The sequence below is a fragment of the Psammomys obesus genome, unplaced genomic scaffold, assembly GCF_907164565.1.
Source record: "Psammomys obesus unplaced genomic scaffold, mPsaObe1.curated_primary_1811, whole genome shotgun sequence".
NCBI lineage: Eukaryota > Metazoa > Chordata > Mammalia > Rodentia > Muridae > Psammomys > Psammomys obesus.
The window spans coordinates 559,711-587,692 of record NW_026590511.1 but is presented as its reverse complement, the minus strand read 5'-3'; the positions used below and the strand labels follow the sequence as shown (position 1 = coordinate 587,692).

The 27,982-nt window shown below is 61.0% G+C and overlaps 3 protein-coding genes and 1 non-coding gene across 4 annotated transcripts in view; 1 reads left to right on the top strand and 3 right to left on the bottom strand.

The window, feature by feature from the left end:
* Positions 1–1,030: 1,030 nt before the first annotated feature.
* On the bottom strand, positions 1,031–19,175 carry Abca7 (ATP binding cassette subfamily A member 7). The gene is made up of 47 exons (XM_055607775.1): positions 19,115–19,175; positions 18,179–18,251; positions 17,998–18,091; positions 17,698–17,839; positions 17,502–17,611; positions 17,328–17,392; positions 16,950–17,030; positions 16,055–16,265; positions 15,821–15,960; positions 14,856–14,972; positions 14,586–14,753; positions 14,195–14,424; positions 13,708–13,884; positions 13,262–13,484; positions 12,938–13,159; positions 12,664–12,865; positions 12,117–12,227; positions 11,529–11,700; positions 11,195–11,326; positions 10,956–11,095; positions 10,687–10,824; positions 10,282–10,469; positions 10,149–10,206; positions 9,741–10,018; positions 9,527–9,563; positions 9,262–9,354; positions 9,031–9,182; positions 8,743–8,867; positions 8,571–8,663; positions 7,855–8,142; positions 7,716–7,748; positions 7,424–7,601; positions 7,174–7,343; positions 6,417–6,594; positions 6,189–6,304; positions 5,448–5,592; positions 5,229–5,352; positions 4,798–4,927; positions 4,604–4,724; positions 4,464–4,526; positions 3,564–3,670; positions 3,222–3,363; positions 3,002–3,136; positions 2,687–2,790; positions 2,487–2,579; positions 1,372–1,612; positions 1,031–1,255 (listed from the first exon to the last, which is right to left on the bottom strand). Exons 2-47 carry the CDS (start codon positions 18,242–18,244, stop codon positions 1,103–1,105), a joined length of 6,486 nt encoding a protein of 2,161 aa, XP_055463750.1. The 5' UTR covers positions 18,245–18,251; positions 19,115–19,175; the 3' UTR covers positions 1,031–1,102.
* An 894-nt stretch (positions 19,176–20,069) lies between these two features.
* Cnn2 (calponin 2) lies at positions 20,070–26,308 on the bottom strand. Its single transcript, XM_055607772.1, has 7 exons — positions 26,166–26,308; positions 23,630–23,751; positions 22,748–22,814; positions 22,516–22,653; positions 21,950–22,066; positions 21,706–21,852; positions 20,070–21,076 (listed from the first exon to the last, which is right to left on the bottom strand). The coding sequence occupies exons 1-7, from the start codon at positions 26,226–26,228 to the stop codon at positions 20,810–20,812; spliced, it is 921 nt and encodes a 306-aa protein (XP_055463747.1). The 5' UTR covers positions 26,229–26,308; the 3' UTR covers positions 20,070–20,809.
* Positions 26,309–26,840: 532 nt separating this feature from the next.
* LOC129677200 (U6 spliceosomal RNA) lies at positions 26,841–26,947 on the bottom strand. Its single transcript, XR_008720180.1, has one exon. It is a non-coding gene; the product is annotated as a U6 spliceosomal RNA (small nuclear RNA).
* An 818-nt stretch (positions 26,948–27,765) lies between these two features.
* Positions 27,766–27,982, top strand: part of Tmem259 (transmembrane protein 259) — a 7,850-nt gene continuing 7,633 nt past the window's right edge. The window contains exon 1 of the mRNA XM_055607655.1: positions 27,766–27,930. Within this exon, the coding sequence (XP_055463630.1) occupies positions 27,766–27,930 (165 nt within the window). The remainder of the gene's footprint in view (positions 27,931–27,982) is intronic.

Below are 27,982 nucleotides of genomic sequence, written 5' to 3'. Positions count from 1 at the left end.
CCCCAGCGGAGGGAGGGAGGTGACACCACAGCCCCGCCCCACTGTGACTGTCCCGGGTGTCAGACTGTATGGGACGTCGCTCACCAGCTCTGACACAAGTCCCCACAGCAAGCCACTTTCCGCTTGCAGTCTGTGTCCTGAGGACATCTAGCCATCTGACTCAGGCATGAGCTGACCCTGGCTGGGACATACCCTCCCAAGTACAGTCCAGAAAGGTAGTGTCCTCGTCGCAAGAGGAGGTGGAGCCTCCCACGGACACCTCCCCGGCTCCCTCACCACCCACAGGTGACCTCCATTTCCTAGGACTCTCTACCCGCAGTCTACCCGGGACGGCAGCGTGTGGCTTCCAATCCTGCGACCCGGAGCCCCACTGCCCTGGTGGCCTCTGCTCCTGTTCCCACTCTGCCTTCCACATCCCAGCGCTGGGCCTCGGGACACACAGATGACACCTGCCCCTCAACCATGCCGACTCCCACTGACCTCGGCCACGCTGGGTGGCTCTCCAGGACACAGCCCAGGGAGGACACAGCCTGTGGTGCCCAGCCCTGCTCTCCAAGCTCTGGTCCAACCACAAACCCAGCCAAGGACCCCCTTCAGGGTCCCGTGCCTCCCACTCATGGTCGGATGGCCAGTGGGTGGGGTGGGAGGCTGTCTCAGGATAAGGGCTGGCCGGCTCTGGGGTGGGCTTCTGGTCTGGCCAGGAAAGCACCAGGGTCCTCGAGGCCGCCTGGGACATTCCGCAAGCCTGACCTCACCTCTACTGCACACTCAGAAACACTCACAAGTCCCGCCCTCGGGTGCCAGACCCACATAGGTACAGGCAGGTCAGGGCACATGTGACTAGACGTCTGGAGCGCCCATGTCACAGGACTGGGTCCAACGTGCCTGTCACGGCTGCCATCACCTCTCGGACCACGACACAGGCACAGATGGGACCCGCACTAGTAAGACTGCAGAGAGCTAGGGCTCCCAAAACATAAACACACAACTGCTGTCTCCTCGTTTCTCTTTATTTCCTCCAGGGGCCAGGGCTGTCAGGGGACCAGCGCATGCTGCGGAGACCCTGTCTGCGCTTTGCCACTCTGTCCCAAGGCAGGGGTGCTCAGAGCATGGTCTCCACATAGCTGGGGTCTTCCAGGAATCGGTGGACACGGCTGGGGTGCCGCTGGCTGGACGCAGAAACCTCCCCGGCTCCACTCTCCTGCCGGCTGCCCTCCTCCTCGCCCCCTTGGTCTTTGGAGAAATAGAGGAACACCTGACAGGGCAGAGACATGGAGGGAACAGAAAGGCACGGGAGGGAGGCGATGTCAGCTCAGGGTGGTGAGGCCCTCCACTCTCCCCTTCAGGCTCCTTTGCGGTGGCCGACATCACCTCCTCCAGAGTGGTCTGGCTCACGGAGAAGTCCTCCACCCCGTGGGCCTGGCCTTGCGCTGCCAGCTCCCTGAACACCCGCTCCAGGCTGCATCCGGCCCCACGAGGCAGCTGGAAGCGCAGACGGCTGCCATGCGCCTCCCGGAGCTCAGCCCCGGGGAAGGTGGCCTGGACGAAGGCCTTTGCTGCTCCTGGCTGCTCCGGTGGGACCCTGAGGGTTAGTGTATGGCCAGCCCCGAACCTGCAGGAGACAGGGCTAGGCATGCAGGCCACGGCGCCCACTACTTTCAGAAACCTGGCTGCTCTCCTTACACACTGGACCTGTGGGTAGACTGTCATGTGCACCTGGACCCAACCCAATTCCTCCTCACTCCGCCCTGTTTGAGAGCCACACCTAACCAGAGAACCTGTGTCCCCAAGGACCCTAGAAAACCTGTGTCTCCAAGGACTGACAGGCCTGGAGGCCCTGGACTCCATCCAGAATGTCCTCCCCTGAATACATCCACTTTCCCAGGCTCCGCCCCCTGCAGCTAGCCCTGAGCGTACCTACCGCTCTCTTGTCTTTGGTCCCACCCCTACAAATGACCCTTTCCCCTAGCCTTGTGGTTCTGCCCTTCATACCCTAGGCCGGCCAACATGGCTCTCTATTCAGTGCTCACATCCCACACCACCCTTAAATTCTCCAGAATGCCACACCTACAAACGACATATTACTCTATGCGTGTGGCTCGGCCTTTCGCCCCTACCCACGTCCATATATAATATAACCTCACCCACACTCCATCCTTCCCCCCCCCCCCCCAGACAAGGTTTCTCTGTGTAGCCTTGACTCCTACCAATGAACAGGCTGGCCTGGAACTCACAGCGATCCGCCTGCCTCTGCCTCCCTGAGTGCTGGGATCACAGGCGTGGGCACCGCGCCGGGCTTCCGACCCCTACTCCACCCCCGCCCCTCCAGGACGCATACAAGCTCCTCCTCTGAGACTCTTCAGGCCCCACCTCCACACACCTGATTAGCCTTCCTAGCCCCGCCCACACGCTGGGCGCACCAATCAGATCCTGTATCCCCCAGTCCCCGCCTCCCCGACCCAGGCCGGGCCTCACGCCCTGCTCACCTGCCTTTGAGATGCTGAGCGCTTCCCAGACAGCGGAACCTCCCGTTCACCATGATGGCCAGGCGCGTGCAGAGCGCTTCGCACTCCTCCATGCTGTAGGCGACAGTGTGAGGGTGGCTGGGTCCGGCCTGCCTGCTCAGGGGCTATGTTCTGGCCCGCCCCTTCAGACGAGATGGCCAGCGTGTGGCCCTGGGGCTCACCTGTGCGACGTGAGCACGACGGAACGGCCCTCACGCACTACCGACAGCAGGCTGTTCCAAAGAAATCGCCGCGCACTTGGGTCCATGCCTGTGGTGGGCTCGTCCTGCAAAGGCCACACGGACTCTGAGCCAAGCAGGACCCCCGTGACAGCCCCCGATCTGCTCAAAGCCAGCCTGAGCTCCGCTCTAAGCTAGAACACACTTCAGTCAGACCTCCCCTGCTCAGGCCAAGGCCAAACGAAGCTCAGGTACCGCCCCTCCCCAAGCTCAGAACCCCCCTCACTCAGGTGCCACTCAGACACCGCCTCCACGCACCAGGAAGACCACGGCCGGATCACCAACCAGAGCCAGGGCTGTCGCCAGCTTCCGTTTGTTCCCTCCGCTGTAGGTCCCCGCAGGTCGGTCTGCATAGCTAGGGAGGCCCAGGCGCACCAGGCCGGAGACTGCCGTCTGCGGGGCGGGGCCGGGTGAGCATGGGCGGGGCCACACGGAGAGGGGCCGAGCCCCCTTGAGCACAAGGACAGGGCGTGTTCACCTGGGCAACTTGGGCCTCGGGCACCCCGCGCAGGCGCGCGAACAGTTCCAGGTGTTCCCGGCCGGTCAGCAGGTCGAAGATGGCGTCAGACTGGGGACAGTAGCCCATGCTGCGGTGCGCGGCAGCTGGTTCCTGGGCCACGCTGGGGTGGGGACAGGAGGCTGAAGCGCTTACAGGCCACCCACGCAGGATTGCATGGGTGTCTGCGGAGAGCACGTGGGCCACGCGCAGAGGGACGCAGGTCGCGGGGACTGGGCTGGTGAACGACCGAGTCCACTCACGGGACCGACAGGTCAAGAACCGGGGTTCGGGGTGACCATGCCCCTACAAGGGGCCCCTTACTTGTGGCCTGCCAGCACGGCTTCACCACTGCTGGGCAGCGTGTCCCCCGTCACCATGCGGAAGGTGGATGTCTTCCCTGCTCCGTTGACACCCAGCAGCCCGAAACACTGCAAGGAACCCACAAACCCTTTACAGCCCGAGGCCGGGGCTGCAATGCACAGCCCCCAGTGCTAACACATGGGAAGGTGGGAGGGCCCGGGGGAGAGGGTCTGGGAGGGGCAGATTTCTCATCTAGCAGAGAATGGTTTGGGGCATCCAGGACACAATCTGTTTTAGTTATTCGTGGCTTTGGAGACAGGGTCTCACGTAGCCCAGGCTGGCTACGAAAGACGATCCTCAACACTTGATCCTCCTGCCTCAGCAGGCTCACGCATATTCACAGGTGTGTTCTGACCCCTAGGCAGCCAGTGAACCGGAGCCCCGCAAAAGACTCTGCCTGTGTGTAGGTGCTTGAAGGCAGAAACAGGTGCCAAAGAGGTTTTACCTGAGACGTGCTTGATCCAGGCATGTGTGGAGAAAGGGTCTCTGGTGATCACTGATTGTGCTAACGACTGTGAGCACACAGTAGGTGCCTAATGAGGGCTGATGGCTCAATAAGGAGCTGAGAGCAGGGACACAGTTCTGTGATAGAGTGCCAGCCTAGAGTGCCCCCCAGTGAGGGGCTGGGGGCACGGCTTAGCTCTGCAGCCTTCGCTGGGCACTTCTGAGACTCTGGGTTCGATTTCTAGTGCCACACAAACGGACACAAGTTCAAAAATTAGGCAACAGGAGGCGCTTAATGAAAAGGTGATCGGTGTACGGCACTTACTCAGTAACGCACAGTGTGGTCATAGTGAGGGGCCTGGGGGCCAGGCAGGGAGGAAGCACTCCCTGGGACTGGGTTCTCTGCTCTGGACTCACCTCCCCAGCGGGGATCCCCAGGCACAGTCGATCCACAGCTGGGCCCTTCTGCCCACGGTACACCTGAAGGGGTGCAGCTCCTTGAGAAGGATGGAGTACCCATGCCACCCTACCCGGGCACTCGCCTACCCTGTGCCTACCTTGGTCAAGTCCCTGAGGACCAGCACGTCCCCCTGGGTAGCCCCCTTGGTCACCCGCTCCCGCTCTCGAGCCACGTCCTCATCCTCCATCCCCAGGGGCGGCAGCAGTCTCAGTTTTGGTCTGAGGATGGACATGTGAGGATAGATCCAGGGAAGGATGCCGGCCCCTGCCGCCCTCACCTGACCCCACTGACTTTGGCAGAAGGCGGTTTCGGTGTTGGAGCAGGAGGGTAATGAGCAGGAACAGGGGCCCCTGGGCCACCATGGCCAGGAGGTTCTTGCCAATGATGTCCCAGCGTAGGGGTGACTGGAATTGCTTGTCTCCTGTGGGGACATGAAGGACTGAGTTTCCCCCCTAGACTCAAGAAAAGTGACTAAGACTTGTACTGCTAGAGTGTAACTAACTTTAGACTATAAGGTTTCGAATCTTCCTTCATGTATGGTTATGGATCTTTCAGGATATGATTCTTTAATAGGCTTTTTCTTCACCTTTAATTTGACATTGTTTTTGTGCCACATAACATTGTTCACTTAAAGGCGATGTGTTCCCATCCCATACGACTCAGTTTGGAAGTGGCACTCTCAGTGGTGTTGTTCACAGTCCCCATCTGACAGACATTCTCACCCAAGCGCTCAAAGGTGTCCGCCATGGCCTGGTTCCGCACCATGTCAATGAGCCCTCGGCCGAGGCAGAAGTGGGGGAAGATAAGAAACACTTGCTTCAGGATCCGGCTCACTTCTTGCAGGTCCTGTTCAGGGTAGGTAAAACCTAGGAAATCAGCAGCTAAGCCCAACAGTGCCCACTAACTCAGCCCCAGCCCCAGGTTTTGTGAGGAGGTCCCACCTGATCTGACAGCATTTCCAGCACAAAAGTGGCCATGCTGCTGTTGATGCCAATGAAGAGGTTGATGCAGGTGAGCACCACATAGGCCGTGCTGGGCACGGAGAAGAAGAAGGAGGCTGGGTACATGAGTGGCGTGATAGACCAGCTGGGAGGAAAGGGTGACAGGTGCCACCAGTGACTTTACATTCTGGGTGGTTCCAAGGACAGCCACACCTCAGATTTGTGTTATAAGCCCAGATGGGATGAGCTTTTAAGGCCACATTGACTCAGCTCACAATTCTAACTATATAATTGTTTCTTATTTGTTCTCACTATGTAGCTCAGGTTGTCTTGAACTCACAGTGACTGACCTACCTTTGCTTCCCAAGAGATGGAATTAAAAGTGTGAGCCACCACTTTGGCCTTTTTTTTAAGATTTATTTTTATTTATGTATATGAATGTTTTGCTGCTTCTACATACATCATGTACACACATGGTGCTTGTGGAGGTCAGAGGAGGTTATCAGATCCTCTGAAACTGAAGTTACAGAATGTTGAGAGCTGCCATGTGGGTTCTATAAACTGAACCTGGGTCCTTTGAAAGAGCATCCAGTGTTTTTAACCATGGAACCATCTCTCCAATCCCTGAATTTCATCATTCTTGATGTCCTCTTGGACCTCAAAATCTTTTTCTTCAGTTACTATGAATCCTCTTCTCCCCCCACCTCAGAGGAATAAACCCGAAGGGGTAGGGGCTCTCACCCATACAGCAGTAGCAAGAGTAAGAGGGCAGGCAGGTTCTCTGGGGCCACATAGGCCCTTTGCTGAAAGGCCAGGAAGATGAGCACCACTATGCAAACTGCCACCAAGTAGTTACACTGTGTCCAAGACAGGAGTTCGGTAGTTCAGAGGGCCAGGGGCTGTGCCTCCCCTCCCCTCTCTTGTTGCCAGGTGCCCATTCACCCCTACCAGGCAGTCAGCCACACATACCATGTCCCAGAGGAAGTTGCCAAACCAGTAGAGTATTTGGGGCAGACCGCTGACCAGTTGCAGGTGCTTGGCTCTGGTGACACGTTCCTCTATGAGGACCAGGATGAAGCTGGCTGGGACAAATGACATGGCGAAGACCACACAGATGGAGACAAGCACATCCACTGAGGAAGCCATTCTGTGGGAGAGAGGTCAAGGTGGGCTCAGAGCCAATAATGGGTCAGATAGCTGCTTGTTGGTTGGGTTCAAAGCATGGTTGAGTATAGTGATGGCGTGGGCATGGTGGCCTGGGCCAGAAGCCTGTGGGTCATGATGCTGAGGTCTCTGAGGTCTCTGAGGTCTGGGTTTTTTGGTAAAAGTGGGACAAGATGCTGGGTGACTTGATGTTCCACCGTGTGAAAGTATCTCTCTCTCTCTCTCTCCTTTCTTTTTTGTTTTTGTTTTTTTAAGAGAGGGCTGGCTTTCCTAGAACTCACTCTGTAGACCAGGTTGCTGTCTTTGTTTCCTCCTTGAGACAGGGTGTCTATATATAACCTAGAACTCTCTGTGTACATAAGCCAGGCTGGCCTCAAACTCGAGAGGTCTGCCTGCCTCTGCCCCTTGTGTGCCTGAATTAAAGGCTTGTGCCACCACACTGCCTGGCCTTTCTGGTGGTTGTAGGGCATTTTGTCACCAGCCCAGGGCACAGGCAAGGCTCTAATCCAGCCCCCTCCAACCCTGAACAACACGACCACTGAGCGTAAATGCATGGACTCACAGCGCGACCTCAGACAGCTGCTCCTTGGTCAGGTTCAAGGGGTGGTTGAGCGTCGTGATGCTGTGGGCACGGCTGGCGGGGCCCCGTGGTAGGAGGGCGTGTAGAAGTGCGTTGTTGGCTCGGTTCACGAAGGCCACCATGGCGTGCCAGCCCTTGTTGTTGAACCAGATCTGAGTGGAGCAAGGGCCATGAGGTCCCACAGTGAGTGTGGCCTGGAGTTCCCCTGGCCACTCCCGGCTGCCAGGCCCACCTTAAGGTTGTTCTGGGCATCAAGACCGAGGGCCCACTGAGTGAGGTTGTCCAGGACATGGTCTAGGGCGTTGCCAGGCTGGGGGCTCAGCAGTGCTCGGATCTCTGCCACTGTGCGGATCACCTCATGCCCTGAGGGCAGGTCTGGGTCTCGGCCTCCCAGGGAAAAGCCCCCGTATCTGAAAAATGGTTTGGGGTGAAGACAGGGAGAGTGAAGGGCCGGGGGAGCAGGTAGGCAAGCAGAGGGCGCGGGGAAGAACAGACACAGCTTCCCAAACCGGGTCCCTCCTCACCTGACCTCGTCCACCCACTTCTTAGTCTTCAGGCTGTGGGAGGGACACACAGGGAGCAGAGTAATTCAGTCAAATGGGCAGGGTAAGTGTGGGGCGCGGGAACCCAGCCAACCTCCCCTGGAGGAGCCCGGCCACTCACCCTCGGCGCACCAGGCTGGGGTACGTCTTCACAAGGAAGTCAGACACATTCCGGCCGGTGAGGTTCTGGACCACCTCCCCGAAGCCCACCATGGCCTGGGGAGGTGGCAGACCCCCAGCCCCAGCCGGGCAACTGGGCAACAGGCGGCGGGCTCCAGGCTGGCTGCACTGGCAGGCTGGGGAAGGAAACTCGGGAGTCCAGTTGCCGCTGGCCAGGACTCTGGCCACCTCTGCAGGGACCTCGGGGACCGAGAAGCGGCAAGGGAGAGAGTGTGTGCACTCGGATCCCCTGTGGAGCCGGGAAGGGCCGTGAGTGCCGGCCCAGGCCAAGGCAGTGCTGGGAGACGCAGACCCCACCACCCAGTGAGGTGAGGGAGGCACCTCGCCAGGGGCTGAGGGGCACAGAGGCAAGAGGCCGTGGGGGGAAACTGAGGCCAGAACCCAGGCAAGAAAACGGAGGCTGGAGCTCAGGGGAAAATCAAGACAAGCCCAGACAGGGAAATGCAGGCAGATCAAGAGAGGAAACTGAGGCAGCCCCTGGCACTAACAAGGCCAGGAAAGGAGGCACCAACACCTCCACACAGTCTACCCTGCTCCAGCTCTACCACCTCCCATGGCTCCCCGAGACCCTCCACAGATAGCAGAGAGAGCCTGGAGGAAACTGAGGCAATGCCAAGGGGGCAAAGAGCCAAGGAGAGTTGGCTGGGCAGGCCTCACCAGGCAGGCTGTGCCCTGGGGTCCTGCAGTCCGGCCTCCCCCAGCAGCGCCTCCAGCACTTTCACCCGGTTGGGGTCCCCGGGGGCATCATCACTGCAGGGAAACAGGTCAGCACTGTGACAGCGGCCATCCACCACCGCCCAGTCACCCGCCCGCTGTGCCCAGCACCCACCTGAAGAAGGAGACCTGGGGGCCGTACATAGCGGGGCTGAGCTTCAGGGGCGGGTACTGGTGGAAAGGAGGCACGATGAGGCTGAAGAGCAGGGACAGGCCCACAAACAGGGCGGGCAGCACGATCTGGGGGACAGTGTTGTCAGGGTCCACTTCCATACGGTCGACCCTGTCCCCAGTGGCTCCCCAGCACCCCCCCGCAGACAGCAGGGAGGGCTCGCTGGGCGCACACACGGACAGCAGGCCCCCAGCGCGGCCACCCGTCCTCCTTTGTGCCGGGCCTCAGCACCTGTGCGAACAGACCCCTGTGGCTGCGCCGAGCGAGCAGGAAACGCTTGTGGAGCAGAGCCCGGAGCTGCTGGCAGGTGAGTGTCCATCCCTGCACTTGGGTGGTGTTGGGTGCAGAGCTCTGTGGGGTCTGGGGACCCAGCATCAGCTTAGCTGTGGGGGATGGGAGGATAAGCTCTGGGACCTTGGGAGTGGGGGGGTGGGGGGAGTGGTGAGCACGGCGGAGACTCACCCAGCTCCCCGTTCTCCTGGGCTGATGCCTCTGGCCCTGTGTGGGGCTGCAGAGTGGCCAAGCGTGGGTGCAGCTGCTGTCTGGAGTCACTGCCTGTGGAGGCGAGGAGGTTCAGGGTTGAGGACAGGGTCTCGCTTCCAGGGAAACCAAAGCCACAGCCTCGGGGTGAATGGACAACAGAATTCGAAGGGATGGCTTGTTGCCAAAACCAGCTCAGGGTTCTGCAGTGAGGGGCAGGGTGAAGGGCCACAGAGCTCCGACATACCTCTTCTGTATGAGTCCTCTACCACCTTCAGGAAGATCTGCGGAAAAGGAGCAAGCGCCTCACAGGGGGACGCTCACGCTCCCCCCTCCCAGACCTCAAGGGACCTCCAAGCTCTACCCACCTTCCCTAAGACCCATCGTCTGCTCTGGAGTTGCCCTTTGCCATCCACAAACAGACTCCCATTCATCCTTCAAAATCCCACCAGGCCCCACACCTCCTCCAGGCTGGTGTCCGAGATCCCATAGCCGGTGAGCCCCAGTGCCTCCAGCTGTCGATCCAGCTCGTGGAAGACCATGGCAAAGCTGCCGTCCAGGGCACCCGCGTATGGCAATGCCAGCACCAGCTCATGGGGCAGTTCCTCCACCAGCTGTGCGCCGGGCACATGACGACGCACTAGCTCTAGTATGGGGGCTGTACTTGCGGTGGTTGGGGCTGTGTCAGGAGCTGGGGCCTGGCTGCCCCTGTCCAAGGTTCCTCCGGTGAAGGCTGTCTCTGTGGGCAGAGTAAGGGTTAAGAGCTTTGGGGCCAGGGGTCACGGCAGGACAGAGGTCCAGCCTGGGGTCTTGAGTTAAGTGGCTGCTGCCCCGGCTCTTCCCTTGGGGGTTCCCTGGCCCGGTCTCACCTGCCATGTTGCCCTTGCTCTCTGGCTTCTGCTCCCGTCTGGGGTCTCCGCTGTCTGCCTTCAGAGAAAGAGAATGGTTCGTCTCATCAGGACAGAGGTGGGGACAGAGTCTGGGCCTGGCTCTAGCCCTTACCTTCAAGTCACTGGTGACAACGGACTGAGAATTCTTCACCAGCGTCAGATAGTAACCGCAGCCCAAGTGTCGGCGCAAGAAAAGCGGGGACCCATAGCAGCACAGAGAGCCACCTGCCACCATGGCCACTCGATCTCCCAGGAGCTCTGCCTCATCCAGGTGGTGAGTGGAGAGGATCAGCGTTCGCCCTGGACACAGGGGCCCAACCCATGTGAACTTCGGGCTCACCGGGTCTTTATCCAAGCAGCAGCAGCACCCAGGAATCGTCACACCCAACGCAGCAAACTCCAAACCCCATCCCCGGCATCGTCAGAAAGCTCTTCCGTTAGGAGGGTTTTTGGTCCCTCAAGCAGAAACCGAGGGGAGCGCAGGCCACTCCATTCCGTCTTGCGGAATGTACAGTACCTTCTCTGTATTTAAGCAGCAGCTCCCAAATGCCACGGCGGGAGGCAGGGTCCACGCCGGCGGTGGGCTCATCCAGGATGACCACGCGAGAGCCGCCCACAAAGGCAATGGCCACCGACAGTTTTCTCTGCATCCCGCCTGGGTGGAGAGAGCGACCACCCAGCTCTGCGCAGGGCCGTGTCCCTTCCCGCCAAGTGCCCTGCCCGGGGTCCCGGATGTCCTACCATATTCCCCTGCCCCATGGAGGGGGCCTCTCTAGGCCGGCTCACCGGAGAGGTGGCGTGTCTGTGTGTCCCCCTTGGGGCTGAGCCCCACATCTTCGATCAGGTGCTCCTGCTCGGGGCCGATGGCGGCTGCGCTCACGCCTTTCAGGCGCCCATAGAACCACACGTGCTCCTTCACGGTCAGCCTACGGCCAGGGGTGAGGAGCAGCGGCTCCGCTCTTGGTGGGTGTCTCACGTGGCGCCAGCCCCCTTTCCCACCTCCCTCCAAGCCCACCAGGACTCACATGTCAAACAGCACATTGTGCTGTGGGCAGATGCCCAGGTGGGGCCTGATGGCTGCCATGTTGGTTTGCACGTCATGGCCCAGGATGGACGCTGAGCCAGCACTGGGCGGGAAGAGACCACTCAAGATGGACCTGTGGGTGAGGGGGATCTGAGAAAGGGCCCTTCATAGGGCACATGTGTGCCCAGAGAGAAGGGTGCTGTGTACCCCTCTTAGAGGGAGGGGGGACAGGCTCCCAGGAACTCTGTACACCTGGGAATCCTCCAACCCCAGCGCCTATGGAATAGATGGGGAAACTGAGGCCTGAAAAAACAGCATAGTTGCTGGCAGCTCACAGCGTGGTTGTCTTGCCAGCCCCGTTATGGCCCAGAAAGGCTGTGATGTAGCCTTGGTAGAAGTCAATGCTGAGCCCTCGCAGAGCTGGCTGTGGGCAGCCTCGAAAATGCTTCTTCAGGCCTCGAATGGAGACACCAGGGCTCAGGCCGGGTGGGGGCTCCTCCACCAGAACTGTAGAGGGAAGGCAGGGTCAGCTGTGGGCGGGTGGGGTGGGGACTGAGAGCTGGCCAGGGGAATGACGGTCCTTTAAGGGTTAAGGGGGATGGCCATAGTGGTGTAGTTCTGAACACCGGCCTACTCGGCCGCTCTGCAAGGTGAAGAAGGTGGCTCATGAGTTTAAGGTGGGCAACTTTGGTGAGAACCTGTCTCAAAATAAAAAGCGTCCGGCGGGGTTGTGGCTCAGAGATAGCGCCCCTGCCTGGACCCAGCAGAGATGGCATGCCCCAGGCTCTGGGAGGCTCGCGAGCGGATGCAGCCGCGGCCTGGGGGTCTGGAGTGTCCAGGGGATTGAGCTGCAGGCTGTGCTTCTCTTGGGAAAACAGGAGCGTCAAAACCATCAAGGGTTACTAACAGCCGTGGGGCCTCACCGTTGGGATCTTGCGTGGCAGGGGCCAAGCCAGAACTCTGCGGAGGTTCAGGCCCACACCAGTAGCTCCACCGGAAGGGGAAATTCCATGGTTCGGGGATCCCATACTGGCCTGGTGGAAAGCGACACTCAGGTTAGACTAATCACACCCATGAGACGTGAGAACTTCCGGGCTGCGAGCCTGAAATCAGGGCATCCGGGAAGAGTGGCTAGGAAGCCCTGCCTACTCCTTGCCCGCTCCTCAGAGGCAGCAGCAGCTAGGAGCTGTACCTCCAGGACCCCGATATCCCGGAGACGCGTGGGCGCTGGCGCGCTGGGCCCGCGACCCAGCGCGACAGAGCCCCGCAGCAGGAAGCTCCACCCAGCCCGGGGCGGGCTGCTCCCGGACAGCCGACAGCAGGGGGCCACAAGGTCCCGCCCTCTCGCCAACACTGGCCAATAGGAGACCGATATCCCAGAGACCACCCAGCATCTCTCCAGGTGCCCGGCATGCTTCAGCTCCGCCTCCGGTGTGCTGCCCACCCGGAGCCGCTTCCCCTATGGCCCACCTGGGCATACAGCCTCTAGGTACCAGAGGGCAAGGCCGTAGAGAGCGGCGTCAAGCAGAAGGAAGGCGGACACCTGCGCCAGGCTGAAGACGTCCTCCGAGGGGCCTGTGCCCACATTGTGCCACTGGGCCCCGTCCCCCTGCTCCTCCAGCAGAGCCAGGCTTTCGCATCCGAAGCCAAAGGCCACGGGGGACAGCAGGCTCTGGGGAGAGAGGGGTGGGTCGGAGGGCTGGCTCCACCTGTCGGTCCCCTCACCTGTCGGAAGGTCCCTTACCGCAGCTGCACGGCCACCCAGGGGCAGGAGCTCGCGCCAGGCGACGCACAGCACGTAGGGCAGGTAGAGCGAGAAGTAGATCAGGCCCCCACAGGCTGCTGCCAGGTTGGCCCTGGAGAAGAAGGCGCTGAGCAGAAAACTCTGAGCCACCGTGGCCACCGCGAAGGCCGCCAAGAAGAGGAAGACCACGAGCGGGTGGCTGTAAGGGAGGATGTCCCCGAGCTGGGACCAGCATAGCTCTTTCAGGACCCCGTTCGGACATGGGGGCTAGGGAGGCGCGCCCCAAGCTCCACGCCCCCGGGGGGATCGTCGGGGACCCGTCACCTTGAGCACCAGCACCAGCAGGGCCGCGCTGACCAGGAAGGGCCCCAGGCAGCTGAGGAACCAGCCGAGCCAGAGCACCGCGCGGCTCAGCCCCATGGCTCGCATGGTTTCTCGCAGCCGCGTCTCCTTCTCGCGAACCACGGCCTTCACGGTGAGCGCCACCGAATAGATCCAGGCCAGAGTGAGAAACAGCGGCAGAGACCGGCTCAGCACGCGCAGGAACCTAGGGTGGGTGACAGTGCGGCTGGAGGTCCCCTGCCCGGGGCGCGCGCGCGCACGCGGCACGGGCTTCACGCTGGGGTCTCCGGCTCCGCAGCCGGCGTCCCCTCCCACATCCCAGCACAAGCCACTTTGTTTCTCTCAGGGGAGCCCCTGAGCCCCCTACGGGTCCCATGCAGGCTCCCTGCGAGCCGCGGCGCCCGGACAGGACGCGGGGGTGTCCTCACACATCGTCCACGTAGCAGGGGTATGGCATCTGCTGCAGATAGAGGCCCGTGCGGGAGTCCCTGCCGCTCAGCACGCGCACGGCCGCCTGCTCCAGCAGGTCCTGCAGGTACACGAAGCCGCCCCACACGTACCGGAGGTCCATGAGGGGGTCCGCTGACGGACCTGGGTCCCAAAACCTGGGAGACACCGGATTCATCAGGTGGGCTACGCGGACCTGAAGCACCTCGGGGGCCCTGTCCACCACACCCCGAGCTCAGCCCTCTCCTTTCCAGATCCAGCAATGCACTCACTCGGCTCCCATCTCCGCACCTGGGCAGCCCCTCGTCGCACTTGGCTGGCCCCTCTTCGTGCCAGGCTAGCCTCCTGCTGCATTTGGCTAGCTCCCTCCCACCTTATCCCCGAGCCTTGGCCGTCTACCACCTCCAATCGTCCCGGCCTGACCCCGCCCACCGCACCCGGGTGCCACCACTGAAGCTCCCCCCTCACTTGTCCCTGATCTTATTGGTCCTCATGACATCATCGATGTCCATCCGAATCTTGAATCTCAGGTGGCCAGGACCCAAGGCTGGAGATGACAGCTCGGATGGCTCCAGAGGGTCCTCCGGGCTCAGGAAGACGATGCCCGCCCAGAGGCGGTGCTCACCCAGCAGCTCCAGGGCACGGGACACCAGAGCCGCCTCTGAGGGCACAGCCTCCAGCTTGTTCAGGGACACACACTGTGGGAGGACACGGATCCCTTAGCCCTGGCCCCCTCCTCTTCAGCCATAAACGAAGCTCTGGTGCCTTCTCTGCTCCATCCTCTAGGTCAGGGTTTGCTGCTGGTCCCTTTCAGGCCACCGGGGAAAGACGCCCTCCACCCTCTAGGACAACCCCTCACCTCCATGACTTTGCCCAGTATTCCTGCCAGGCGTCCTATGTCCGAATGGGCCTCCTGCCAGCTGTAGCCACCCCTGCTGGGGTCCAGAAAGTCTCTGACAGCCTCTAACTGCTTCTGGCCTCGGGGTGTCTCCTGCCTCAGCCCTGTGTCCTCCACTCCCAGCAGTCTCTGGCAAAGGGGTAAACGATGAGTGAGGAGGAGGAGGGCTCCACCCACCCTTTCTGATCTGCATACCACAGCCAGGAAGTGGCCACTTCCACTCCAGCCCACCTGAAGTAAGGCCACGTTGGAACTGTCATTCATGAAGCTCAAGATCTGGGGTCCCAGCGCTTCCCAGACCTTGTGTAGGTCCCTCAACAGAGACAACCGCTCGAAGGTCTGGTTCACCTACGAGTGGGCAGCCGAGGTCAGCCGAGGTGAGCCGAGGCCAGCCGAGGTGGTGTTCCCGCATCCGCTCTGGCCCCGGCCGAGTCCTGGTGCCTGCACCTCCGGCCCGACCGCTTTTCTCTTTATCATCATCGAGTCTCACTCTGCACCCCTGGCTGACCTGGAACTCAGAGAGATCCGCTTGCCTCTGCCCCCCAAACACCGGGCTTGAAGGCGTCCCCCTGTAGCTTATGCTGGAACTCTGGACGCCCCTGCCTCAACGTCCTTAGTGCTGGAATCATAAGCTTGTGTGGCCTCCACTTTAACTTGTTTTCCCATGTCTATATTACACACATACATATTAAGGAGACCGGGCGAGGTGGCACATGCCTGTAGTCCCAGCACTCGGGAGCCTTTCGAGGCCGTCCTGTTCTACAAAGCGAGTCCAGGACAGCCAGGGCTCTGTTATACATAAAAACCCTATCTTGGGGAGGGGGACCTTTTTGGTATTTTGAGTTCTAAAGATAGAGCCCAGAGCCCGGTGTATACCACGTGACCCCCCCTAACCATCGAGACCTGCCCCAGAGTTTCTCGCTGGAGGATTTTTTCTAACCTAACCCTAGCTCTAACCTTGAGTTACACGGCCCAAATGCCTAACCAGGGACTCCTAGGCAAGGACCCTGCCCCTCAGCCCTTCCCTGGGGATTCTAGGCGGAGCCTCCACCCCTGACCCCCCCCCCCAGCCCCTCTCGCGGGGATTCTAGGCAATTCTACCCTAACCCCTCACCTAAGGCTTATTCGTTGTTATTGGCCTCCTGACTAAGGGTACAGTGTAGAGCGCCGTCCCCCCACCGGCTCCCGAATCTCACCTGAGCCATGAGCTCCCGGGTGAAGTTGGTGTCAGGTGCAAAGAGAATTTTCCCGAGGATCAACGGCTTCAGGCGCCTCCAAAGCAGTCGAGACAAAGGGTGGTCACCCAGCATGCCCGTGAGCTCAGAGCAGGCAGGGCCTGGGATGAGGGGAGGGGGACAGCATGAGGCCCCGCTGCGCCCTCTGCCCCCCACCAGCCCCACGGGGAACCCGGCTCAGCCGTCGTGACTCACTAAGGCTGCTGTCGGGCAAGGCAGGTGCCACCTCTGGCCCCATGAACTCATCGAGCTGGCTGACGTCGTACCAGTTGAGGGAGAGGCCCCCAGGTCTGCTGGGCCCCTTGCTACCGCAGAGGGCCTCAGAAAGCAGCTCCAGAGAACCAGCCAACCCTCGGGACCTCCGCAGCAAAGCCCGGAGCTCCGTCAGGCTGGGCAGCGTCAGGAGCTGTGGAAAGGTCACCAAGGGCTGCAAACCACCCTTTGTTTATTTGGGTTTTTTTGGGGGGGGGGTGTTTGTTTGGTCTTGTTTTTTCGAGACATGGTTTCTCTGTGTAGCCTTGGCTGTCCTGGACTCACTTTGTAGACTAGGCTGGCCTTGAACTCAGAGATCTGCCTGCCTCTGCTCTCAACCGCTGGGATCACAGGCGTGCACTACCGAACTTGGCTTTGGGTCTTTTTGTTTGTTAAACAGGGCTTCATGTGGCTGGCTGGCCTTACTTGCTCTGTAGCCAAGGATGACCTGCCTCTACCTCCCAAGCATTCGAAGGACAGGAGTGTGTCACCATCCTGGTTTATGAGGAGTTAGGCATGCTAGGCAATTGATCCAACTTAGCCACGAGCTCTCTGCCCACTGAGCCACAGAACCAGCCCTTCTGTTTGTTGTCTTGGTTTGTTTTTGTTGGTTCGCTTGAGAAATTGGCTCGCTCCGTAGCCCAGGGTAGCCTCACCGTCCCAGTTCTCCCACCTAACCTCGGGAGGGATGACAGGGAAGCGCCCCCACACACAGCTTTTTCCAGCTTGGAGTCTGAACCAGGGCAGGGGCCCAGTCAGGAGCTCCTGTTGGTCCCCTCCCATTCCCCGTTTACTTATTGCTTCCTGGCCAGGGTGGAGGCTGGCTGGGGCCTCTCACCTCCTGGGTAAGATCTCTGCTAGCATCCAAGAACTTCTTCATGGGATCCTCGGCTTGACCCAGCACGGGTTCCGGGGCTGCCTGGGGAGAGGACAGCAAGGGTGGCGGAGGCCGGGGTGGGGGTGCTGCTCAGTAGTCCTCGGGCTAAGGTTGACCTTGGACTCCTGAGCCTCCTTCATTCGCCTCCTGAGTGCTGAGGCCAGAGGAGCTGGACTGGAGCGCGCGGCTTCATTCTGCCTGGTGTGTGAGCGCCCCACCCACGGGGCCCCAGCGAGTCCCTCCCGCCCCCTTTCACAAACGGGGAACGGGAGTGTTGAAAGGGCCAAGGGCTCATTCCAGGCCTCACACGGAGCCCGCCGCACGCCAGCCCCTCCTCACCCCCTGCAGGATCTTCTCCAGGAGCTTCGTGGTCACCGAAGTTTGATTACTCTCCCGTGGCCAGGCTGAGGGGCGAAGATGCTAACGTTGGGCGGAGCTCAGCCTGGGTGGCCCCTCCCCGACCCCTGCCCGAGTCACAGCCAAGCCAAGGGCTCCCTCTTCCGGCTCTCTAACCTCCGCCTCCGACCCTGAGCAGGGGCATCAGTTTCCCCAGGGCAGCCAGCATGTCCCGGGTGCTGCGGCCCCCCAGCACTGTGCGGGCGTCGGCGAGGAGCCTGGAGATCCTGGGTGCAGAGGAGGGAAGGGAGGCGGGGCCTTAAGAGTGCCAACCTTCCTTGCCGGCCAACCCCCACCGGCCCGGTTTACTCACAGGGAATCCTTAAAGTTGCTCAGGACCCCCGGCGACTCGCCCGGCGTCGGGTGTCGGAAGCAGGAGTTGTTTACATTGCAGACGAGGCCCTGCAGCCAGGGCATCGGGCCCGCCGAAGGTAATGGCTTATTTGGAAAGTGGCCTGTGGGATGGGGGGGGGGGGAATCTGCTCGGAGTCGCCCTCACTTGTGCGATCAGCCGGGGAAGGACGAGGCCTCCCGCCCCCCCTCCCCCGCCGCGGCTCTGCTCCAGGCAGCGCAGGACAGGCGCGCCCCTCCCACCACACCCGGTGGCTCTCACATTCGTGGTGCTCCAGTGGCGGGTGGGAGTGGCGGACCGCTACCAGGATGAAGAAGAGGAAAAGGGGCCACAGCAGCTCCACTAGAAGCTGAATCTGGGGGGGCAGAGTGTGTAGAGACGGTGGGGGGGGGGGCGTGCCGGACGCCTGGCACCGCCCCGCACCTGCACACCCGGGCGTTACCGGTTGTCTCCGTCGGTAGGTGTAGTTTTTCCACAGGAGGAGCATCAGCTGTGTGCAGAGGGCCATGGTGACTCTGCGGAGAGGACAGGGCAGAGGTGGGCTGCGGCGGGCCCGGGTGGAGGCCCCGCAAAGCTCAGGCGCCCTGAAGGCGCGCACTCGGGAGCCACCAATGGGAGCCCGGCGCGCAGCCGTCCGCGCGGCTCATTGGCCGGGAGGGCCTCGCTCCCGGAAGGCTGCAGGCCGGGGGTCCCCGAGACCCCGCGGGCCTTCTGGGGGCGGAGCTTGGCTCGGAGCCCCGGGGCCCCGCCTGCACCACCGGCCTCTTCCGGGACCGGCTCTCGGGTCCGTTAGCCCCCGGTGACCCGCGGCGAGACCCGCAGCCTCGTCTCCCGTCCTCCCGCCGGCCCCCATTTCTACAGAGAGGGAAACTGAGGCCCAGAAAGGGGCAAACTCACGCTCCCAAGGAAACCCGGGGCGGGCCTCTTGGGTCGGCTGTCCCTGACCCAGCCCGCCTCTCCCCCCAGAGCTGTCCGTGGCCCCCCTCGTGGTTCAGATGAGGCTGACAGCGCAGGAGGTTGCCGAAGTCTCTCCGTCCACACGGGAACTGGCGCACTCGGAGCCTTCCTTCTTTTTCACAGTGGGATTGGGGAATTTATTTTGGGGGGAGGGAGGGGGCCCGGTCTCATTTGGGAAGTGGGGAGCTTCAGGTGTAGGGTGGCGAGGGCCCCCCCGAGGCGACCAGATGGTTTCTCAGGGCAGGGAGAAGTGGTGATCCATTTTTTTCCCACACTCGCGGGAGTGGGAAGGAAGGGGGAGGGAGAACAGGGGCTTGCCCGAAACCCCTAACTATCGGGGAATGTGACTCCGCCCACCCCCACCCCGCGGCGCCCCCAGTCTTCCAAGCTCCACCTTCCACCCTCTCGGGGTCCTCCTCACCATTCCGAGGCCCCCCAACTCCATCCACCTTCGCTCCGCCCGGCAGCGGCGGGAGAACGCGGGCCCTTTAAGAGGAGCCCGGGTCAACCGCGGACGACGCCCTTCGCAACCCAGTGCCGGGCCGCCCGGCCCCGCCCCTGACGCTACTATTGGATAGTGCACCTGCCACTCGCGAGACTTTGCTATTGGAGGAGGCGGGACCACAGCCCGGCGCGCCGAGCCGGGTTCCTTAAAGGGACCGCGCGGTTTCTTGCTGCATCACGTTGGCTCGCCGGGACGTCACAACTCGTGGGGGATAACGGGAGATCCCCACCCCGTGAGTTTACACCTCAGGTCGCACTGCAGGACATTCCCGTCTCCTCCCCCCATGGACTCCTGGAGTCTGTTCTTGCCGTCCTTCATGTGGGGCCTCCTTAGGTGGGCAGGGCGGACCTAGCTAGGGCCTTATGCCCATTTCCAGGCGCCAGGCAGACTTCTACCACCCGTCCCATCCCCAAAATGGAGGTCCCACGGCGTCCGTTTATCCGTTCACTTTAACAGTATCCTCGGGTCTAGGTGATTTCAGAGTCGGATGGTGGCCCAATATTCTAAGCTTAGAATCAATAGTTGCCCGAATTTTGAGCAGACTTCCCGGATGTTTCCAACTCTCGGGAAAAGAAAAGAAAAAGTCTGATTTATTTCACAAAACTGCAGTGAGCACAGAGGAAGGGGCGTGCAGATTCATACCTCTGAAGGCCCCGGGAAGGGTGAAAGTTGGAAAGAGGGCTTTAGAGTCGGGATGTATAGGAATTTAAAGAAAGCTGGTGAGGGAGACTCAGCCTCTTCCTCCACCCTAGTCCTGACCTCGGGTCACGCATCCAGCCGGGCCTCAGTTGCCCCTCCTGCCCCCTGACTTGTGCAGAGCTTCCCCCTGCTTCTAAACAGCCCCCCTCCTCCCCCACCGTCAGGAACACCCTTTCCTGTTAGAAACGGAGGTTTTTATTGGTTTTGGTCCACACAGAATTTCACATTATCTGGCAGCTCAGGGGCCCCTGTGGGTCAAGTGCAGCACTTTTGGAGGCGGACGGGGGCGGGCAGGCGCAGCAGCGAGAGCTGGAAGCAGGAAGGGCTGCAGGTGTGGTTGGGTCTGGCCTGCCTCAGTTCCAGGCCTGTTTCCTCACTGGGCACTGGGGGGGGTGGGGTCTGAGGGTCTTAGGAAAGCAAATGCAGCCCCTCAGAACGCCTGCAGTATGGTAAGGCCGGGTGCGCACCCATGCCCCCCCACCCCCACCCCGCATGGGGACAAACAAAACACAAAACCCCTTGTTTTATTTTGACACTACCTGCAGTTTCCACGGCCCCGCAAACCACAAGCTCATGCGGAAGAGATGAAGAAACAGGAAACTCTTTGGGGCCACCCTCTCCCACAGCCCGCTGGCTACCCCAGCAAGGACCCCCATGTTCCCTGCCTGCTGAATCAATCCTGGGAAAGAAGCAAGGCACGACGGGTGCAGGTGGGGGGGAGCCTGTCATCCCAGCCCTCGGGAAGCTGAGGCAGGAGGATTGCAGCGAGTTCCAGGCCAGAGAGGGTTACAAAGTAAGGCCCAGTTTCAAAAAAAACAAAACAACACAATGAGAACACAGAAACAAACAGACAACAACAAAAGCCCCAAACCCCACGCAGGATGCTGAGGCAAGGAGCTGGCCCCTGGGTGCTCAGTAGCCGGCCTCCTCCGGGCAGTAGGCCAGGTACTCGGGGGCCTCAGCCCTGCTGTCACCAGCGGCTGGAGCCCCGTCGGCTGCTGGGCCCTGCGGGCAGTACTTGGGGTCATAGATCTGGCGCCCCAGCCCGAAGACCTGGCCGCTCTGGGTGGCGCCCTGCGTGTAGCCCATCTGCAGGGACATGGAAGAGTTGTCACACTTGTCGGTGCCCAGCTTGGTGTCGTAGATGTGCCTCCTGGTCCCCGGAGCCGTCATGCCCACCTGGAGACGGAAGACGGGCATCAGCGCGGAGAGGTAAAAACCCTGAATTCGCTCAGTATGCCCCCTACGATTCCCAAAAGGGCTTCCAAAGCTTCAGTGAAAACCTTGTTTTGTTTCTTTTGAGTCTGGGGTCTCGTGTAGCACAGGCTAGCCTCAAACTCTCTGTGTAGTCGAGGGCGACTGAACTCCTGATCCTCCTGCCCCCACTTCCTGAGGATGGCATGTGTGAATGCCAAGGACAGAAGGCAGGGTCTCCACCCACGCTAGGAGAACGCTGTAGACACTGAGCCTTGCTGGGGCTCCAGATACCCTGGCACTCGGCAGGCTGAGGCGGGAGGCCTGCTGCTAGCTCAAAGATACCCTGAGCTACATAGTCAGGAGTCCTCTGCACAAAAATAAAATAGATTTATATTGTCCATTTCTAAGCATCAATGCCAGCTAGGAAGCCCTTTCACCAGGAACAGAGACTTCCCCAAAACCTCATGGACATACCCACAACTTAATAAAAAAGTGAGACTATCGGGGGGGGGGGTGGACATTTGGGGGAAACTGAGGTATACAGCAGGGCTGCCACTTATACAAGCACGCACAGTTAGGGCCACAGCCTGGGTGTCTGGGGCAGGACCCACCTGGCTGGCACACTTATTGGTGCCCATCTGGAGGCTGATGGTGCAGTGGTCCATGGGTGGTAAGATGTGGTTCTTGGGGTCATAGAGATGTCGCCTGGTACCGTAGGCCGTCATGCCGGACTGGCTGGCACATTTGTTGGTGCCCATCTGGGGTAAGCAGTGGGGGGGATTAGGGTGTGCCCCCCAAGCTCCGGAGCCTCCCTGGAGATCAAGGGATCAGGGTCCAGGCTGCTGTGGCACCGACCTGCAGCCCGATGACGCACTGGCCGGCCTTCATGGTGGCATCATCGAAATTCCTCTCCTGTTTCTCCGAGTACTTGACCCCGATGTCCACACCACTCTGCAGTCCTTTGGTCTTGGCCTAGGTCAAGGATGAGGGGAGCGGAGGCCCTCAGTCCAGGTCCACAGAAGAGACTTCTGTTGTCTTCCCTACTTCCTGAGCAGCCCACACCTCTTCACACGCAGCAGCCTTGCTGTGCCCTTCAGCCTTAAGTGCTGGTCCCCCAGCCTCCCCAGCAGATTCTCCACACCAAATTCTCCTCTTGCATCAGGTGCACTGATGCTTGTTTAGTTTTGTTTTGTTTTTCAAGACAGGGTTTCTCTGTGTAGCCTTGGCTGACCTGGAACTCGCTCGGTAGACCAGGCTGGCCTCGAATTCACAGAGATCCGCCTGCCTCTGCCTCCTGAGTGCTGGGATTAAAGGCATGCAGCACCATAGCCCGACCGGAGCGACTTGGGTGTGTCTGGTTCGCTGTGCGCCGACACCAGCCTCTGGACTGTGTGATGCTAGGCGGCCCGGCTGGAACTTACCTTTCCCGCCAGGGCAAGCAAAGACACCTGCACCTGCGTCATATTCCCACTCTCAAACAGGTCGTTGGCCTCAAACAGGTCCACAGGGTTCATGCCGTAGCTGACCATGGCCTTGATGAAGTTGGAGAGGTTTTCCAGCTGGGGGCGGCAGGGGCAGGGTGGTGAGGGGGGGGGCACAGACCCCACAGGGGCTGGGCGGGCTGTTCCCACCCTCCGCCTGTCAGCTACTCACCTGGTGCCAGTTCTGCATAGAACGGTTGATCTTGGGGACAGAGCCCGGCTGCAGCTTGTTCATGAGTCTGGGAAGAGATGACCCATGAGCCCATTGGTGTCCTGGGCAACCTCACTGCCACTTCCCAGCCTCAGTTTCCCTCACCCGCCAAACAAATCTGCTGAAAATGGATGCTAAGAATGTAATCTTGAACCATGGAGTTTTAAGAAAACTGGAGAATTTTGATTATATTTTTTTCATGTGCACATGAAAAAACTGTGTCCAAATGACATGGAGAAATTTCCAGAAGGAAAGAGAATGCTCACAGCCAGGGCATACAGAGAATACAATACTGTAAAGAAACACCAGACAGGGACAGAGAGACACGGGGCGAGAAAGGGCAATGAGGGGCTGAGCAGAGGGCTCAGAACTTAAGGGTGCATGTTCCAGGCCCCTGGGTTCATTTCCCAGCATCCACCTCAGGTGGCTCATGGCCAGCTTCAGGGGATCAGAGCCTCCTCTTCTGGCCTCTGCAGGAAATGCACTCATGTGCCCATAAACACGGGCACACATGCAAAAACATAAATAAAAATAAACTGGCTCCGAGCTTAAGAGCACTGGCTGTTCTTCCAAAGGTCCTGAGTTCAATTCCCAGCAACCACATGGTGGCTCACAACCATCTACAGTGTGATCTGGTACACAGGCACACGTGCAGGCTGAATACTGTATAAATAATAAATCTTATTTAAAAAATAAACCCTAAAATAAAATATCAAGACAACACAATAAGCCAAGAGAACGAAAAACAAAAGGCAAGAAAAAGAAAAACAAAAAGCAGAGACCCACAACAACTCTACAGCGTGGAGAGCTCAGGCTGACGTCCGAGTGCTTGTCAACACTCACGTGCAGAGGATGACCCCATCTTTCAGACCCTTCTGGAAGTCGGGGCCAATGGAGAGGCCTGTGAGTCCCTCTATCCAGCTTCGGAGCTCGGCTTCCTTCTGGGGGTCATATTTGGACAGGAGCTGGAGGAGCAGAGAGCACAGTACTGAGACTGGGTGTTGAAGGCCCTGCAGCTTTCTGAGGCTTGAGGCAAGGGACGGCAGAGGAAGCACAGAGACTGGCTCAGCCTGGCCTCCAATCACTGTGCGGCTGAAGAGCACCCTGACCTTCTGCCTCCTCCTCCTCCCCAGCGCAGAGGCCACACACTGTGATGAGCATGCGGGGTCAGCCCTCTCTACCCACTGATGCGCTCGCCCCATTCCTCCACCCCTCCCCTTGCTCTGGGCACTTCCTGTAAGCGGAGGGCTTCTCTCCTCTCTGAGGACACCGCCCGGAAGGTTCTCCACGCACACTGTAGTGCTGGAGGCTTGTTCCTTTTCATGGCCGAGCAATATTCCAGCTGGTGGGCCTCTCCTGGAGGCCTGTCCTCACCTGACTGGGTTAAAGCCCCAGATGCTCCCGACTCACTAACTTCCCACGGGCTCATACCTGCCCGCCCCGTGGCAGGCAGCATCCCAGGCCACACTGGGAGCCCGAGGCACTCCTGTGGCAGACCCTCTCATAGGGAGAACAGGTCCTTCTCCGTCCTTCCCGGGGGACTAGGAGGACCCAGGAGAGCTGCCCCTGCCACACGGAGAACCACAGTCGACTCAGCTCTCCAAGCCTCAGTCCCCAACCCCTCCCCCCTGAGACAGGGTTTCTCTGTGTAGCCCTGGCTGTCCTGGAACTCACTCTATAGACCAGGCTGGCTTCGAACCCAGAGCTCCACCTGCTTCTGCCTGCTGAGTGCTGGGATCACAGGCTGTGCCGTGCGCCACCACACCCGGCTTTTTATTATTATTTTTTTATTATGCCTCCTGCATTTATTACGGTTTTTAGATTACTTCTTTTTAACTTATACCCTAACCCCGAGCGCTTGGGATCAAAGGCACGCACCACCACCTCCAGCCGGGTTTCCCTACCTCGCCTGGGTCCATCTGGGATTTGTGTCTAAGGGTCGGCTGGCTGGAGCCCTCTTCCCCATTCCTGTCTTTTTAAACCCTTTGAAGTGGGATTAGCTGGGTGCAGGGTGGACAAAGGAGGAGGCCACCATGGCCAGCTGCTCCCACACCCAGGAACCACCCTGTCCTGCAGAAATGGGACGGGGCGGGGGGGCAGGAGTGCCTGGTCCAGCTGGGCTACGTCCCTAGCGGTTCTGAGGACCAAGGAGGAGGACCGGCCCCAGTCCTGCCTTCTGCGGCCACCTCCCTCCCCCACTGCCCTTCAGCGCATTCCTGCCCGCCCGGCCACAAACTACCAGGAATGTGGTGGCCTCCCGGGTCTAAATCAGGACCAGCTGTTCCCCAGTGGTCAGGCTCCTCAACGGGACTGAACAAACCCCCACCGGATATGGGTCAGCCGGGGGTAAACTGAGGCACGCAAGTCGGGCAGAAGGGTCTCTGGGTCTCCCCTCCCAGCGAAAGATGCAAGCCTCTGTGACCCCTGCAGGCTGGTCGAGGCCATTCTGCGTTTCCCAGCTCCTCTGAGGGAACCTGAGCCCTGGTCCCCTGTGTCGCTCACACGGACCTGTCCCCCAGCCACACCCTCAGCTCCTAACCGCCCCATCCTTGGGGCTTTCCTGAGATCTATCTCTGTCTCATTTTCTCTGTTCCAGGGAGCTGGCCGGCCGGCCCTGCAGGCACAGGGCAAGGCAGTCAGGCCGGCGGGTGGGAACTCAGACAGCGGCTCAGGAGGGCAATGCTGGTGACTCCTAAGTGTGCAGCGAAGCATCTCTGCCTCTCGGGCCACTGGCGGGGACCTGGCAGGTGCCAGTGGGAGGTGGGCTGGGCTGGCAGCTCAGCGTGCCCAGGCAGGTTGCCCGGCTCTGCTGACTCTGAGGTCTGCATTCCCAGGTGCCAGGTGGGTGTGTGTGGTGGCGGATCCATCCAGAAGGTTTCCGAGCGTCAGGCCCGAGCTCCCCTGAGTCTGGGGTCAGGCTGTGGAGGGCTGTGTGGCCCTCCAGAAATGTCCATCCTCCTTAAACCTCGCAGCAAGTCCTGCCAGGGGGCCACACCCTGTGAAGGAAGCCGCCGGCCCCGCCCCTCCTGTCCCCAACCCCAGCGGCTCGGGGGAAAAGGGAAGTTTGGGCAGGTAAGGGGGGGGGCCGCCGGGGTCCCCCGGACCCCAGCTCGCCCGCTCGCTCGCTTACTCTACGCAAGGCCTTCGCCTACGTCCGAGCTCAGGGCGCGGGGTGACCCCCCAAGGGGTGCGCGAGGCCCAGGGACCAGGCTGGAGGAGACGCCCCCGGGATGCGGAGGACGCAGGCGGCCCCCCCGGGCCCCGCCGCTCCCCGGAGCACGCCCGGGCCCCCCGGCCGTCAGGGCGGAGCCGAGCCACGCTGGCCCGGCTTCGGCGGCGGTCCGCGCGTTCGAGGCCGGCCGGCCCCGCGCGCACTCACCCGGTTCTTGACCTCGGCCGAGAGCCCGTAGGAAGGGCCCTTGTTGAACTGCGTGGAGCTCATGGCGCGGGAGCCCGGAGCGGACGGGCGGACGGAGGCACCGGCTGTGGGGCCGGCGGGGGCGACGGCCCGGGCCAGGCCGAGCGCCGCCCCCGCCGCCGATTGGCTGCCCGCGCCAATGTCCTTATAAGGCGCGGAGGCGCCGGATTCCTGCGGCCGAGCCCCCGCGGCCGCCGCCGGGGACCCCCGCCCGCCCGCCCGCCGGGCCACAGCGTCCGGCTCCCAGCACCCCCGAGGGGGCCCGACGCCCGCTCCCGCTGCCCCGGGGCTCAGCTTGCCAACTTCGAAGCGGTGGGAAAATACAAATAATCCAACAACGACGAACTGCCTCCTTCCGACCCTGTCCGCAGGGCTCGGTGCGGACGGCCCCAGACAGCCTAGACCCCACGACGCCGGTCCCGGGGGGCGGGAGACTCGGCTGCCCCTGCGGAGGCCGCGAGTTCAGGTCCCGGCGCCCTCACGGCGGCTCGCGACCGCCGGTCGTGGGAGCCGGCGCCCCCTCCTGGCGGGCAGGCGTGCGTGCAGGCGGTGTGTAAACAATTCAAAGTCCTCTCTCCCCGGGCAGGCAGACAGACCGGGCCAGCCTGCTCCACCCAGAGAGCCCGGCTGAGGACGCAAAATATGGAACGCTTCACGAATTTGCGTGTCATCCTTGCGCAGGGGCCATGCTAATCTTCTCTGTATCGTTCCAATTTTAGTATATGTGCTGCCGAAGCGAGCACAAACGCTCCCTGCCCTCCGCGAGTATTTAAAGTGACAGAACCGAACCACTTTTCGCGTAGAGGAGTTGGGGGCCGCTTTGTGTAGTCGGAATAACGTCGTCGGACGCCAGAAAAGAAAAGATCACGCTTGGGAGAGGCGGTGCCTGTAGTTATTTGTGCATGTAAGCGCTCACAGATTAATTAATAGAGCCGTCTGAGAGGAGCGCGCGCCCAGCGTAGCCTTCTGGGAAGCTATATGCAAATGCACAGGCGCCACGAGGCTCCGCCCCTCAGCGCGGACTCCCGCGCTGTCGGAGCTCAGGTGAAACTCTATGCTAATAAGCTACGCCCGTGGAACTCCGCCCCCCAGCGCAGGGGGGGCTTCCGGGAGCCCTATGCTAATATCCGCCTCGGCCCCGCCCCTCGGCGAGGCTGTGGCCATTGGGAAGCCCTATGCAAATAGACTTACGGGCATGAGTCTCTGCCCCCTTTCATCCTCCGCTAATAGGAAGCCCTATGCAAATGTCGGCCAACGTAGCCCAGCCCCCGAGTCCGGGCTGCCGCGGCTGAGAGAAACTTTAATGCAAAATAGCCTGGTGCTGAGACCACGCCCCTCAGCCCTACGCAAATTAAAGGGACTTTACGCGACACGCGACTCCACCCCCCCCGTCGTGCCTCAGTAGGTGGGGGGCCCTATGCAAATGAGCCGGGCAAGGACCGCTAGGAAAATAAATTGGACTCCACGTGACTCCGAGCGAAGTTTGTGATTAGCGGTCAGGCTCCGCCCACCTCTTGTGGTCCCAGCCTCAGACCCAAAAACCCGGCCTCCTGGGGCGGCCATGGCGATCCCAGCGTGCCCCGCGCACGGGCGGCGCTCTGGCCCGGCGCTCTCGCCGGCGTCGCTGGCCGGACGGACGCTAGCGGAGGCGCAGGCGGCGGCGGCCGGGGCCGGCGGGGGGTATCCGGCGGCCCGGACGCGGCGGGGGCAGCCGGCGGCCGCCGGGGTGACACGGGGCGGTGATGTCGGAGCACGCGGCGGCCCCGGGGCCGGGGCCC